The sequence below is a fragment of the Cyprinus carpio genome, chromosome B11 (genome assembly GCF_018340385.1).
Source record: "Cyprinus carpio isolate SPL01 chromosome B11, ASM1834038v1, whole genome shotgun sequence".
In the NCBI taxonomy this organism is placed as follows: Eukaryota; Metazoa; Chordata; class Actinopteri; order Cypriniformes; family Cyprinidae; genus Cyprinus; species Cyprinus carpio.
In genome coordinates this window covers 15667536-15681929 of record NC_056607.1, presented here as the reverse complement: position 1 = coordinate 15681929, position 14394 = coordinate 15667536, and the positions used below count along the sequence as shown (strand labels likewise).

At 35.8% G+C, this 14394-nt stretch overlaps 1 protein-coding gene across 2 annotated transcripts in view; it reads left to right on the top strand.

Moving 5' to 3' along the window:
* Positions 1–1141: 1141 nt before the first annotated feature.
* The window catches only part of LOC109100631 (synaptotagmin-6-like), a 33566-nt gene continuing 20313 nt past the window's right edge, over positions 1142–14394 (top strand). The window contains exon 1 of one of the 2 annotated variants that reach the window (XM_042734156.1): positions 1142–1452. In XM_042734156.1, the coding sequence (XP_042590090.1) occupies positions 1293–1452 (160 nt within the window). In that variant the 5' untranslated portion in view covers positions 1142–1292. The remainder of the gene's footprint in view (positions 1453–14394) is intronic. The other variant, XM_042734157.1, reaches the window with a different exon arrangement.

The window sequence follows — 14394 nt, the reverse complement described above, 5'->3', positions numbered from 1 at the left end:
TTTACAGTAGGTAATGTACAAAATATCTTCATGGAACATGATCTTTACTTAATATCCTAATGTTTTTGACATAAAAGAAAAATCTATCATTTTGGCCCATACAGTGAATATTGTTGGCTATTGCTTTAAATATACCCATGCTATTTATGACTGGTTTTGTGGTCCATGGTCACATTTAATTTAACTTGTCACTGTAATCTATGCATTAGACAATTATCACAAAATTCAAGCATCAGTTGTCAGAAAATCAGCTTTTTGCATAACCATTGGAGGTCATATATAATAGCATATAAATACACTATACTGTTCAAAAGATTGGAGTCAAATTGTGCTTTGAAAAACTGATGCTTGATATGTATATACGTATATATATGAATTAGTGCTCTTAGTATTATTTAAGATACCTTAATGCATTGAATATGCAATACATACTGTAAATTAAATACTGAATATAAAAAAAGAAACATGGGAACAAAATCTATTTAAACCCAAAATGAATTAAATGAAACCACCAGCATTCATGTATCACCTCAGCTGCCCTATGGATCATCAACTGACAAGAGTCAGCTGAAACAGAAATGTAACACTAACCATGATGGAATATTTTATTAAAAGAGTTAAAAAAATGTACCCCTATTTTGTGGTATTGATGTTGGAGTGCATGGGCCCAATAAATGAGATCCCCCTCAAGGATCTTGCTCACCATTATTCAACCAAAAATGCATCATCAGGCGATCAATAGCTACTAAAAAACATTCATATCCCACAACTTGGCTGTAGTATCAAAGAAAACCTTCAAAAGAACATAAGAGGAGAACGCAAGTACTCCATTAAACTAAATAATAGAAACTTCGGGAAATGTAGTATATAACAAAAAGCCTCTAGCAAATTCAGGGTCAAGAAAGGGAGAGGAGCAGTGGATGGGAGGAGGAGCTCTCCTTTTCCCTATCCGATGTGAGAATAACTGGAGAAGGGAGGAACAAGGGGAGGGGAGTGGACAAAAACTGGCTTGAGGACAAAAATCTCCAAGACCTGTGTTTGAACAGTAGCTGAGAGGAAGATCTAGGCATAATGTGATGCAGCACTTTGGCTCCCAGAGCACCTGGGGGTACTATTGCTTCATAAAGCCCCCTTCCCACACAATCACACGCCCACATGCGAACATCCAAGAGTTACAGAAAGGGACCTAGAAGTAGCTGCATCTATTTTTGATGTGCTATGACCACCGTTTGCCTGCTCCTCCTAGTCCTAGATGATAAAGGGACAGAACGCTTGGGATTTGGGCTTACAGAATGAGTGCCATCACCACCGAGGACCAGGACATGTTCTGTGAGAAGGCAGTGGCCCTCATCGTTGACCTCTGCCTGGATGACAGCCCTCTCCTGAACCCGGAAACCTGTCAGGATTTCCTTGTGCTCCTGACCAATGAAAACCCCAACATCTCCAGCGCAGGTAAGTTTCCTGCGGTGTTTGATGGGAAGCTTGTTTGTTGGGGGTGAAGTGGGTGGAGGACGTGCTTATGTTTATGCGCGAAAGTGAGGCAGGCCTTCAAAGGATGGTGACCTTTTAGATATGCCCACTTTCTGCGATTAAAACCAAGCTAACAGACTTTTCTGTAAGTTCTGAATAAATAATGAATTGCCATTAGTTACCTGGCACTTTTTTATTTGCCTAATGAGCCTGCTTGTGTTTGATGTTGTTCTGCTCTAATGCTAGTCTTTGGCGATTCAGATCATTTGTAACCGTGACACCTCCTTTTCCCCCCCTGTCTAATGATAAGTGCACAATTAAACTTCAGTTGGAGAAATTTCATTGATGTGATCCATAGAAAGATGGATGCGAGTGTCTTACAATGCACTGCTCCAGACTACTGGTTCACAGCAGTCACGCAAGGTAAAATTGACATGAAATTGAATTCTGGACACAAGATCGAAGCAGCTGTGATATCTCTTGAGTTGGCAGGTGATAGGAATGTCTAAAGCAATACAAATTATAATGAATTCCCAATCTGGCGAACTGCCATGGAGGAAGACGCAGAATCTAATTGTCACTCTGAGTTTCTGTCACAGGAGAAATCAAATAAACCGCTGCAGGCCCTGACCTGCATCATGTCCCCGACCACTGGGATAGTGAATGCCACTGTGTGTTATCCACAAATAAACATGAATCACTGACACCACGGAAAAGCACTAATGCCAGCTCTTTAATAATGCTCAACTACTTCTGAAGTCAATTTAAATTGACATTTATATATTGGGAGGTAGCATAATAAATAATCCAAAATCTCTAACCTGTAATCCATATGTGTTATTGCTACTTTAGGTGCAACTACAGCAACCGACACATAATACAATCACTGGCATAAAGTACTATATCGCTATATACTATAGTTCTCAACTGGTGTGTCACAGTTCTCAATCTGAAAAAAAAAGCTAAATGAAAGTAATAAAATGGCACAAAAATACATATTTATATAAATGTATAATACTAATTAAATATAAAATATGATGTATATTTAAATAAAATTTTATAAAATATATTAAATAATTGTAATTATTAATTAATCTTCTAATTCCTAAGTAAATGTTTGGTAATTTGTATTTAGTTTTTATATATCATATTAATATAAATTATAAGTCACATAACTGTGAATAGTTAACACAGCAAAATAAGTAGCCTTAAATAAGAGAAAATGCTTCCCATATTACTTGTTGCTGATGCTGATGTCAAAACAATGTATCCAATCATATCATATTTTGACACTAAAAAGCTAGCCAAATGAGTCAGATTCCAACACAAACATGCTAAAAACCATGGCCAACCATAAAAAAAACTACACAAGAAAAGAGAAAATAACCTCCATTAAATACCCATTAGACTTTGTACTGCTTTGGATTTCCACTTGATGTCCAATTTAAAAATCGCAAAACTAATTCTCTGTATTACTTTTTTTTTTTTTTACTACTAATGCTACAGCTAGAAAAAAAAAAAACGGCTCATAATGTCATAAAGTCATAATGATTGAGCTCTAATTAGGACGGAAGCGCTGAGTGTGTGAAGGGGAGATGCCTGCTGACTTTACTAGCGGTAGAGGGAGGCTCTGGAACCTGCAGTCCACAGGCAGTAATACTAGATGAATGAGGGACTGCTGCTGGCCTCCGCAACCCCATGGCGAGAGCTGCACCCAGCCTGCCAAAAAGCAAAGGTCATGCATCAGGAGAGCCAGGTGGTGCACCACACATGCAATGCCAAAACCCAACACGATAGAGCAGCACTGAGAACATAACAGAGCAGGGCACTGATCAGCACTCTGCAGTTTGTTGCTAATTGTCTGAAGCAATTGTCCAACACTCCTCTTGAATAGATCTCAAGTGGAAGAGCATGTGTTACTGCAGCTGCACTGTAGTAAAGAGCGTCACTTTTTATTAGGAATTCATGGGATGCTTGTGTTGAAGTCATGCCTCGGTTTTCTCATGAATGAATATTTCAAAGATGTCAGATCTAAATGTAACAAAAAAGCAGTTTGTTTAATAATTCAGTTTTGCCTCCCACACTTCAAAGAATCTTTCTATATTTCACTTTGTCTCAAAGAATGTGTACACACGAGCCTGGATGCTTTCAAGCCTGCATGACATGTTATGCTCTTATAAAAACACTTTATGCCAACTTTGTAATGGAGCTACAAATGTCTTACCTGTATCTATAGGCTTCATGGATTTTTGCCATGTCCCCACCACTTTAGAAAATACCGCATGGCATAGATTTATATAATATAGGATGCATTTCCAGGTGTTTTAATTTCGTTCCTGTGTGTTACAGTATGTGGCAATGAAGCAATGAAATGTGTTGTTTTTATTGTTTTGCGTAGTTGTTAGTATACGAAACAAATCAGCAAAACAGACAGTGAATGAATCTAATGTGGCCAAGTAGTGCGCTTCCCGATTCATAAGCAGCTTAAATGAGTTGGTTCTTTTAGTGAATCAAACACAGACAGCTAACATATTGTAAGAATTACAGTAGTTACTTACATATTTACATCAAAATTATCTGTTAATTTAGTATTATTAATGTAAACGACATAATTCTATGCTCTGAGGTTCAAACATAACTTTGCAGTTATCTGCAAAGATCATGCTTAATATTTTCTAGCTATTCTGTGCATTTATCCACTGACCTAGAAAATTCAGGACAATTTTGTTCACATTTCAGTTCTGACTTGTATGTTAACAAATACTCTATTTATCAAAATTAAAAATCATGTATAAAAAAAAAAAAAATCTAATAGTTTTAATAGTTGTGCCAATGCCAGGTCAGAACCAAAGCTATAAGTGTAAACATTCATTCCATCATTAATTCTCAAGCATTACAATTTTATTGACCAGCTTGTATAAACGGATTGTATAAAATTTGCTGAGGAAGGAGAATTTAAGTCAATATAATGCCACTCAAGCACATGATGATGGCATATGTTAGGTATGACCATCTTTCTCACCCCATTTCTATTGTACAGAAGCCCTCAAGGTTAAATCAATTACATTTCCTTTCAAACATGACGAGAGGGATATGACTGAGTATAATGGTTACGCAGTAGAGGGCATGTGGATTGGGGACCTCATTTCTTTCCACTAGTGTTGAAAAAGATGAAGAGAAGCCATACAGAATGCTGGTCACATTACAAAGTGGCACCTCTCCTCCTGCTTCTATAGCACATTGAGCAGAACCTTACTATTTGCCACTAAAGAGTAGTTTAGAACACTATAGGCACCACTGCAGTGAGCCAGCCACTCCATTCTAGACCTACTACTGCAGCTACCGCATTATGTGGCCATAAATAAATAAAACAGCGAGTAGACATCAGACCAGCAGGTAAAATAGCATACACACTCTGTCTATGTGTTCTCCTCCCCGCTGAAGAAGGAACAAGATAAATGGAAAGTTCTGTGTGGCTGTGTGTGTGTGTGTGTGTATGTGCGTGTGTGTATGTGAGTGTGTGTGTGTCTGTCTGTCTTTCTGTGAGTGTGTGTGTGTGTGTGTGTGTGTGTGTGTGTGTGTGTGTGTGTGTGTGTGTGTGTGTGTGTGTGTAAAATATCTACCGGGGGAGTTAATTCTCAGTAACCCAATGGGGAATTCCTGTGTGTCGGTGAAGTCCTGTGAGGTCTGATTAAATAATTTAGCATACCCCAGTGCTGTGTGCCAAACTAATTTGTGACCATACCTTTATAGACTTTGTTAATTACTGAACAGGTGTAGACTAGGCATAGCCAAAATTACATCCTTTGTCATTTTTCTTTATAGGCCTTAAGCATTCTCACTTACACTAAGCTGTTTCTTAAAATAGCAAAATCTGCTGGGAGTTTGGCAGTGCCATCAACTTAAGTATGAATAATGTGAATTTATACTTGCAGACACCCAGTGTCTACTGAAATAAAAGTGAGAAGCAATTTAGCATTTCAACCTCGTCTCCTAACTTTGAAAATTTCACTCTGGCATCAGACCATATGTTAGAGCTAAAACAAAACAAAAAATTCTCCTTTAATTACAGAAATCTTCCAGAAATAATAATAAATATAAAAATCATAAAATTAAAGTAAAAGTAATCTATATGACACTTGTGCTATGTTATAAAACAGCTTGTGAAAAGATATGAAATTTAAGTCATTTTTCACTGATAATCTTCTACTCCAAGATGCAAAAAAATCAACGAGTGACAAATCATTCAGAAGTGTGTATCCCAAAAACATTATTAGCCAAATATGGTTGCAAGTTCCATTGTTACCAACACAGTTCCCTGATTTAGTGTTTTCTAAATCCTATGAACAAACGCAAATAGCATCGCAAACTTGTGTTGATGGAACTATAGCTCTCAACCTATGGTTAGAAACATTGTTTCTTGTTGGTATGACTTAAAAGCAAGTTAACCTGTAGTGCAATGATTTGTGTCATTCCAGATTTTCACAAATTTTATCCTATCCTTTACCAAAAAGTAGTATACTTCAAGTTTATTTTATTAAGTATACTTAAGTAAAGTTCGAGTATATATATGTAGCAAGTATACAAATATCAGTGTTCTAGTAGTATACTGTACTTGTAAGTGTACTGTTTCAATACTCCTTGGGACTAAATTGGCCCACTTTCTAGTATATAAAAATATACTTTTAAGTATACAGATGGTAGACAACCAAAATGGGTAATACCGCCGCGCGTACCGCCGCCGCAGGGCCGCGGCGTTAACTTCAAGTCAGTCAAGTGTTAAAATCCTTCGCGAAACTACCACCAGGTGGCGCAAAGGGACGGATTGCGAACTGAATGTAATTGTAAAATGAGATAAAAGGAGGAGGTAAAACAACAATAACATTATGATATAACATTGTACCATCTTTAAAAAACCATTAAAAAATGTACAGTGAGTTAATTTCAAAATGTAGGATAGTCTTAGGCTACAGTCTACTCATCAAAAATTAAAAGAAGACCTTTACACAAAGGATCTTATGCTTGCTATTGTTATTAAACAGTCATTAAATATAAGGCCTATATATACGGATAAAAAGCTAAATGTTTTCATTTCGGTTCATTCTTGGTTTAAAAAAAAAAAAAATACTTCAGGTTCCATTTGCAGATAGAAATGAGAACGGTCCAGCATTTAGCAATAATTATGATTCATTCTGTTATTATTCTTGATTTTTCAAACTGCTAACACTTTGCATTTTTGAATTATGCCTTTACTGTGTGACCAAAAATTTTGTATTTTCTGTTTCAGCTTATTTGATCGCGCTGGTGCCTCGCGCACATTCATTGGAAACAGTAGCCATTCACCGTGCCATTAGGCGCGAGCAGCGGTCCACTTTGGCATATTTTTGTTAATTATGATTTTTTATTTTTTCCCCGTCGATACTGAAACACGCGTGAACTACAAAGCCTATTTTTCCTAATGAATAATAGTTAAGCTTGAAATAGGCAACATCACGAATATGGAAACGTTTGGATTTCTCCCGAATGAGAGCCCAACCTTACCTTATGGTTCGCTTTATATTATTATTCATTTATTTTTTTTGTTTGTTTATAGCTAAGCCTATATTATTATATACTGCAATTTTATTTATCCATTAGAATTATATATTTGTAATTATTGTTCTGTTCTGATAAATTTGTTAAATTTAAAGGCTTTGTTGTTAAGTGAAGAGAACTAAAAATATCCTGTTGGCACATTATAACATTATTAGGCCAGCCGTTATTATTTCTGAATGTAATAAAATGCAACTTATACATGACTTATATATTCTTACATATATACTTATATATTTTTTCCTCTCACAAACTTAATTTATTTTTTAGCCTGTTTTAAAAAATAAATAAATAAATAAAATAACATGCAGCAAACGAAAATAGGTGATTAATCGGTTAAAATTTGTTACTGTGGGGTAATTACAATTTTTATATACTTAGGAACAGAGTCTGGGCCTAATCTAGGCTGTCCAGGGTTTTTTTTATTTTTTTTTTTATTTTCATTGCATCTGAAAATGACTTTGTGCAGCACATTCACGCTCAACCTGCCTCGCGCGTTGCTCAGCTGTGGACGATTTAAAAATGTTTGATATAAAGGTTGCTGTCCCATTTTATACAGGAATTGTTCATTTTAAAAAAAAAATCTAATTATATTGTTAGTTCTAATTATATTGTTAACACAAGTTAATTTAGGCTATTTAACATGCACTGTGAGATTTTACCCTTTTTAACTTATAAACTCCTTGAGATTTTAAAGTCAGTTTAATAGTATTGAAGTTCAAGTTTTTAAAAAAAGGTTTTAAAAATATGTTATCAGGTTTTAATTGCTTAAATTATTTCTATGAATTAATAATATGTTATCATGTTTATTCTTGTAGAAAATAAGTGTTTATTCTTTAAGAAAATAAGGGAAAAAATAAGGGACGCTCCAAATATTATTCATATTTGTTTTGCTTCACCTATTTATGTAAGCTACAATTATTCTAAAAAAAAAAAAAAAAAAAAACATAATGTAATTAAAAGTGCCATCGGCCTGAGTAAATTTGACCATTATAGAATTGTGACTTTAAAGGTTAGTGATTTAGGAGGTGAAAATACTGTGAAATTACAAATGTTATGGGATTTTAAAGCATAACAACTGAAGGGCTATGAAACGTTAGCCCAGTGGTTCTCAACCTTTTTTTCCAACGGGCCGCACTATGGTCCAAGTGCAAGTCTCTCGGGCCGCACGCATATCATTTACATATTACGTCATCAATACAAACCAACCTGATTTATAATATTATAGCCTAAATATTATGATATTTAATCGATTACATTCATTGAAATAAATTAATAATTCTACTCCCCATAAATAAAACACCTGATGCTGTCGGGAGCTGACCAATTTTGTGAAATTCGGCTCGAAAGGAGTAACAGCACAATAAAGTTGCGATTGTAAGTTGCAGTCTGTAAGACGCACACGGGAGCATGACTTGACGCGCGACATTGCAGAAAATGTGCTTTCACAAATGTAGCCTATGTTGATCCAAATATGGAAAGCACTTTCGAATTTAATAATATGAGGTTCTCTCCAGAGATGTTTTGCCACATTTCTGCAATTAAGGATGTTTGCTGCGTAGTATGGGTGTTTCTATTTGCCTGAACTTCTTCAAGTGAGTTACGACGCAAACCGAAAATCCAGCACTCTCCTTCACTGCTGATACTGTGACTATTCTTGTTTGTATGTGTTCATTTGCTGGCATTTCCACACTTCTTTTTACTCCCTTAAAAACAAATTTGTCAATTCTGATGCTCAATTTTACCGAACTAATGGCTGTTGATGACTATTTGAATTGAATTCTGCCAAAGTGCGCGCTTGTATGTGTTCATAAAATGCGGAACGTCTGCTCATGTCTGAAAATAATATATGAAAAACAAAAGAATTTTACATATAAACATTAGGCTATAGCTTATATTTCTTTAGTACATTTTTAAATGAATGTAAAAAAACTAAAATGAATTGTAAAACTGAAAGTTATTTTTTTTAAATTGTGTTCAGCATGGTGGGCCGCATTTGAATTCGTGACGGGCCGCATGCGGCCCGCGGGTTGAGAACCGCTGCGTTAGCCAATAAAGCATTTTTTTAAAATAATGGCACTTAAAGTTTTGAACTAAAATATTATTTCAACCATATAGCCTGTGAATAAACAAAATGCATACTTTTCAATGAAAGAACACTGAGAGTTTGCTTCTGGTGTTTGGATTTGTACTTCAATAATGAGCTCCAAGTTTAGGGAATAGCCAACACGGTTTTTTTTTATTTCTCTCTCTCTCTCTCTTTAACTCTCTATTTAATTAACAGCATTAACTTACAATGAAATACATCTTCCTTCAGGTAGACTGAATGTTTTTCTGTCTTGCTAAATGTTGGGCTCATGATCAGTAAGTTGTATTCGCTCAAACTGATTTAGTTAAATCAAAATTTGCGGACTTTGAAGCTGGGCGCAGTTAGCGCGAGTCAGCGCGCTGTGAAGCGGGAGCAGCTGATGGAGGACTCCGCTTGGTCTTAAAGCCTTCCGCAAACGCTACGTTCACAAATAACAATGATTTTCGTAAAATAATGATTAATTATCAATTGATAATTTGTTATTATTATGGTCTTGTGAAAACAATAATATGGGCTGCGGGAAAATAATGAATAAAAAGAGTAAGGCTGCTGTGAGTGCAGGCATGTTTCAACACAGTAACATGAGAACACACCGTTCCTCACAGCCAAAAAACAGACCGAATTCAGTTCAGCTGGAGGGGGTTGGGGTAGTTATGTATAGCTTGTGGGGGTCGAGATAAAGGTGTGAAATCTCTTGGTCTTTCATATAGACAGTGTCTTATGAGGGTATCAAACTTGCAGAACAGGTTTAGATAGGACTCGTAATTTTGGTTTTAGGGCAACTTTGAAGAAAGGTTTTGATCCACTTCAAATGTTGACTAATGTATAGCAATATAGTTTATTAGTTATTATAACTTCAGAGGAAGTTGCCTTAACTCAATAAAATAAATAAATAAATACGCAAACGACATCCAGACCAGTCCAGACATCAGTATGATCCGTCTATGATGTTTTATAGGCTTTTTTAGATTTGGGAATACACATGCGTTACAGACATGACAAAAAAACTTTTTGGAACATTATTATTATTATTAATTAATTATTTTTTTTTATTTTTTTTTTTAGCCTATTTACAATGCACAAACCAGAAGCAACAATATCTGCAGAGAAGGGTTGGCCATTCTCAAAAAAAAATATAAATTTTATTTCAATTTTCGTTTTTGTGTTTCAGAGGAAAAATCAGTGTTAAGGCATCTCTCCATTACAGACCGTTCTGAAAGAAGAATTTATGCAAACGCGTATAAAATGCTTTAAAAACTTTAACAGAGATGTCTAGAGGCTATTTAATAGGTCTGCCTCCCATGTAAGATTTTTCTAGTTACTAGTCGTTCATTTGTCATTATTCAACTAATCGCAGGATTATATTACATTTACATCTACAATCCATAATGAGCTTTAATATATTTCGCGCTCAAGAACATGCATTAAGTTTGCCCCAAAGCACAGGCAGAAGTAGCCCAATAATTGTAAAAAAAGGAGACATTTTAATTATTTATTAATAAACAAATGTTTTCTTGTCGGCTGCAAGATGAAATTCACAGTGCTGCCTCTCTCCACATGAACGCGCCTTTAAAGAGACATACAACCTTCACAGATTACACAATGCTTTCGTTCTGAATTGATTCGTTTAAAAGACATTTCAAGCTTTCTGTAGATATATTTCTTATGTATGTGAGACACCACAATTTTAAGTTAATTCATTATCAGGAAAAAATTCAAGTGTTCTAGAGGGCGCCTCCCTGTCCTGCATGCGCATTAATAATTTTGGCACAAACACTTAAATATGAATAGTTATTCACATTTTGCATATGCATTACAACGTAAATTATTTTTTACATGCAATTATCCAAAACAAAACCAAACAAGATTTGTAGTGAAGATAAAACAAATAAGAATAAATGCTGCGCATGCACTCAGCATCACTCGCGCCGCGCAAATCTTGCACGCAGACATTTTACACACCTGCATTTAAATGCGGCTGCAATTTTTTTTTTTTTACTTAAATTCTATGTAAGCAAGTAACGGCGGCTCCCTTTAAAATCACTGAAGTTGTCTATTAATGAAGCTCTTTTTTTTTTTACATCATTTGCAGTTTGGTGATTATAATGAGAGAACTTGAGTTTAATCGTGAGGACGTTTTATCAATCCGTCCATTCTTTAGAATTTCAATGATTTAGCTAAATTGTGCAGGTTTAATTTATTCGTTTCTTGTTTTAATCAGGCCTAAATAATGGGAACGAAATTATACAGTGCCTCACGTTTTACTAAAAGAAAATAATTTATAAAACGAGCAACAATTTCTTACAGACAAATATATTTTCCCAAGAAGTTGTCTGTCAAAATAAAGGACAGTTAACGAATAACAAAAATGCATGTTGTTTTATTAAAGGAATTTTAAAATATAAATTAAAATATAGGCCTAATATATGAGAATATTGACATTTTGCATATAAATCCATGTAGCCTAGCTCACTAAAATAGGCTACCACTTTTAATGCTCTGATGCAAAGTAAACCACAATTTCCTTTGAATAATATAACACATAATTCATATTATATAAATAATACTGCACACCTATTAAATGTGTCAAATCTAAAATATGGTGTAATACTGTGTAGCTTAGAGAAAATATAAGCACAGGCTCAGGCACAGGCTTGACATTTATCCTGCTTGAATTCGTTTTAAGAAATGCACATAACTTCATAATTACCAAACTTTCATCAGTGAATATTAAATATTTTTAACTATAGTGTTTTTCTTTCATTTTCCCTGACTGCGGCAGTCAAATGTAACACATCAGAGAGGCAAAACTGACGTCTATTTGCGAAAATGTGCTTTGATGCGCTTGTTTGAAAACTTGTGATTAAAGCGCCACTCAGCGGTCAAAAGCTGCAAATGCACTTTGCAGACGCCGCGGCGGCGGTACGAGCGGCGGTAGAAGTGACGTTTTGGATGTCTACCTACTGTACTTTAAGTATAACAGTAGCAAACTTTGAGTACACAACTAGTTTACCTCTATGTCTGTAGTTTGTACTGCAATTATACTAAAAGTGAACTTATATATATATTATATATGATAGTTTACTAGTTAAATACTTTGTACACTTTGAAGTATAGTCTCAGTAAATTACTAATTTAGTAGTTTTATACTGCAAGTATACTATAAGTATAGTTAGAGAGTTGGACTTGTAACCCGAAGGTCACAGGTTCGAGTCTTGGTGTTGGCAGGAGTTGTAGGTGGGAGGGAGTGAATGAACAGCGCTCTCTTCCACCCTCAATATCCATGGCTGAAGTACCCTCGAGCAAGGCACTGAACCCCCAGTTGCTGCCCGGGCGCTGGATATAGCTGCCCACTGCTCCGGGTGTGTGTTCACTTCTCACTGCTGTGTGTGTGCACTTGGATGGGTTAAATGCAGAGCACCAATTCCGAGTGGGGATGTCGTGGCCTAACGGTTAGAGTGTTGGACTGCTTTTGAGCAAGGCACCGAACCCCCAGCTGCTCTCCGGGCGCCGCAGCATAAATGGCTGCCCACTGCTCACTTTGGATGGGTTAAAAGCAGAGCACGAATTCTGAGTCACTGAGAGTGCATTCAAGGAGAGTAGTTTTGCACATGTTCAGATGAAGTCACAATAATGGCAGAAGCTTCCTTTGTTTGAGTCTGCGCGTCAGAAACGGAAGTGCTAAAAATCGCTAAAAATGGGCTTCACTTGTCTCAATTGAGTTCCAGTTGGGTCGCTGTGTCCATTTCTTTTACTTTCTTTGGGATTACTGATGTAAAGGCTTAATTTCCGTTCTAATTAATCCATATTGCGCAAAAGGTGCGCAGAATCGTGCTCCTTGAATGCACTCTCAGTGGCTTATGATATGATTGGTTGAATAGTAAGCTCGCATCTGATTGGCTAAAGAGTACGACAGACCCACGTGGCAAGAGAGCTCTGCCAGGAAAGTCTCAAAAACACACACACACAAATCCGAGTGGATTCGTAGTAAATGACGATTCGTACATTCAGACACTCGTACATTTTAAACATTCAAAAGTTTTTGTGCACAGTTGTATATCTACGAATTGTGTTTTGCATTTGTGAAATGTATTTTATGAATATATAATTTTATTTTGCGCATGTGAATTGCTTTTTGTGAATATTTTTTTTTTTCACGCACGTGAATTTTTTTTGTGTGTACGTGAATTAGGTTTCATGCATGTGAAATTGTCTATGCATGTGTGAATCGTGTTTTTTGCGTGAATTATATTTGAGACTAATCTGCTTCCATAGTCCTCAGATGCCTTGTTCATTATTATATACAGCAATAATGTGACATTAATTTTTATTTCAAACTGATAAATAGAAGAAGTTATCCTTCTACCATTAATGATTGTTCTAACCAATGTGGTTCGAATGGCAGATGTGTGACAAAGTTCCTTCGGCTCTTCCTGTGTTTTCAGGAAACAGCTGACACTAACTGCATCCTACTATGATAGTTAAGCAGTGAGTTATGTTGTTGTTTGGGAAACCCTTAACCTGGTTTTGTAAACTTGATTAACAGATTCATGAAAATATCAGACCCAAAATTCACAAATCAGATGTTGCTACTTTTTATGTAGTGTACTATAAACAAGCCAGATTAATGATTTGAAACAAATGTTGATTACATTTCAGAATGATACTAGGCTTTTTAATGGCTTTAGAACACCTGGAATATAGTATATGAGTTGTAAGGACCACTTATATTATACTTTTAAAGTGTGGTTGTTGGTGCTTGACAGCTTTTTTTATTGAAAGATAAGCTAAGATATCTTCACACAATCACAGTTTGTTAAATGATTTTGGAGCTACATGAGAATAGATGATGTAAAGTAGATGACAGAATTTGCATTTTTGGCTAAACTATCCCTAAAAATGCTACATTATTCAAAACCACCCTTGCTTTCTTTCATACACTGCATAAACCTCTAGGTTGAGGCCATTGAGAATAAGATACTAGTGTTTGGACAATGCAAAGGACATTGATCTCTGATGTCCATCCCCATGTGCATCACTTCTAGGAATCAATACATTTAAGCCATGACCATCTCAAAAGATGAGAGCGGGCAAAAAAAGAAAGCCGCTGAAAATAAGCCTGACTATAACAAAGGAAAATTGAATCACAAGCCGCCCTGTAGCGGGACATGGAGGGGATTCAGGGGGTTTAGGCAGAGAGCAACATCCAAATGGACTCATTTCTAAAATCTAATTTCCAGGGT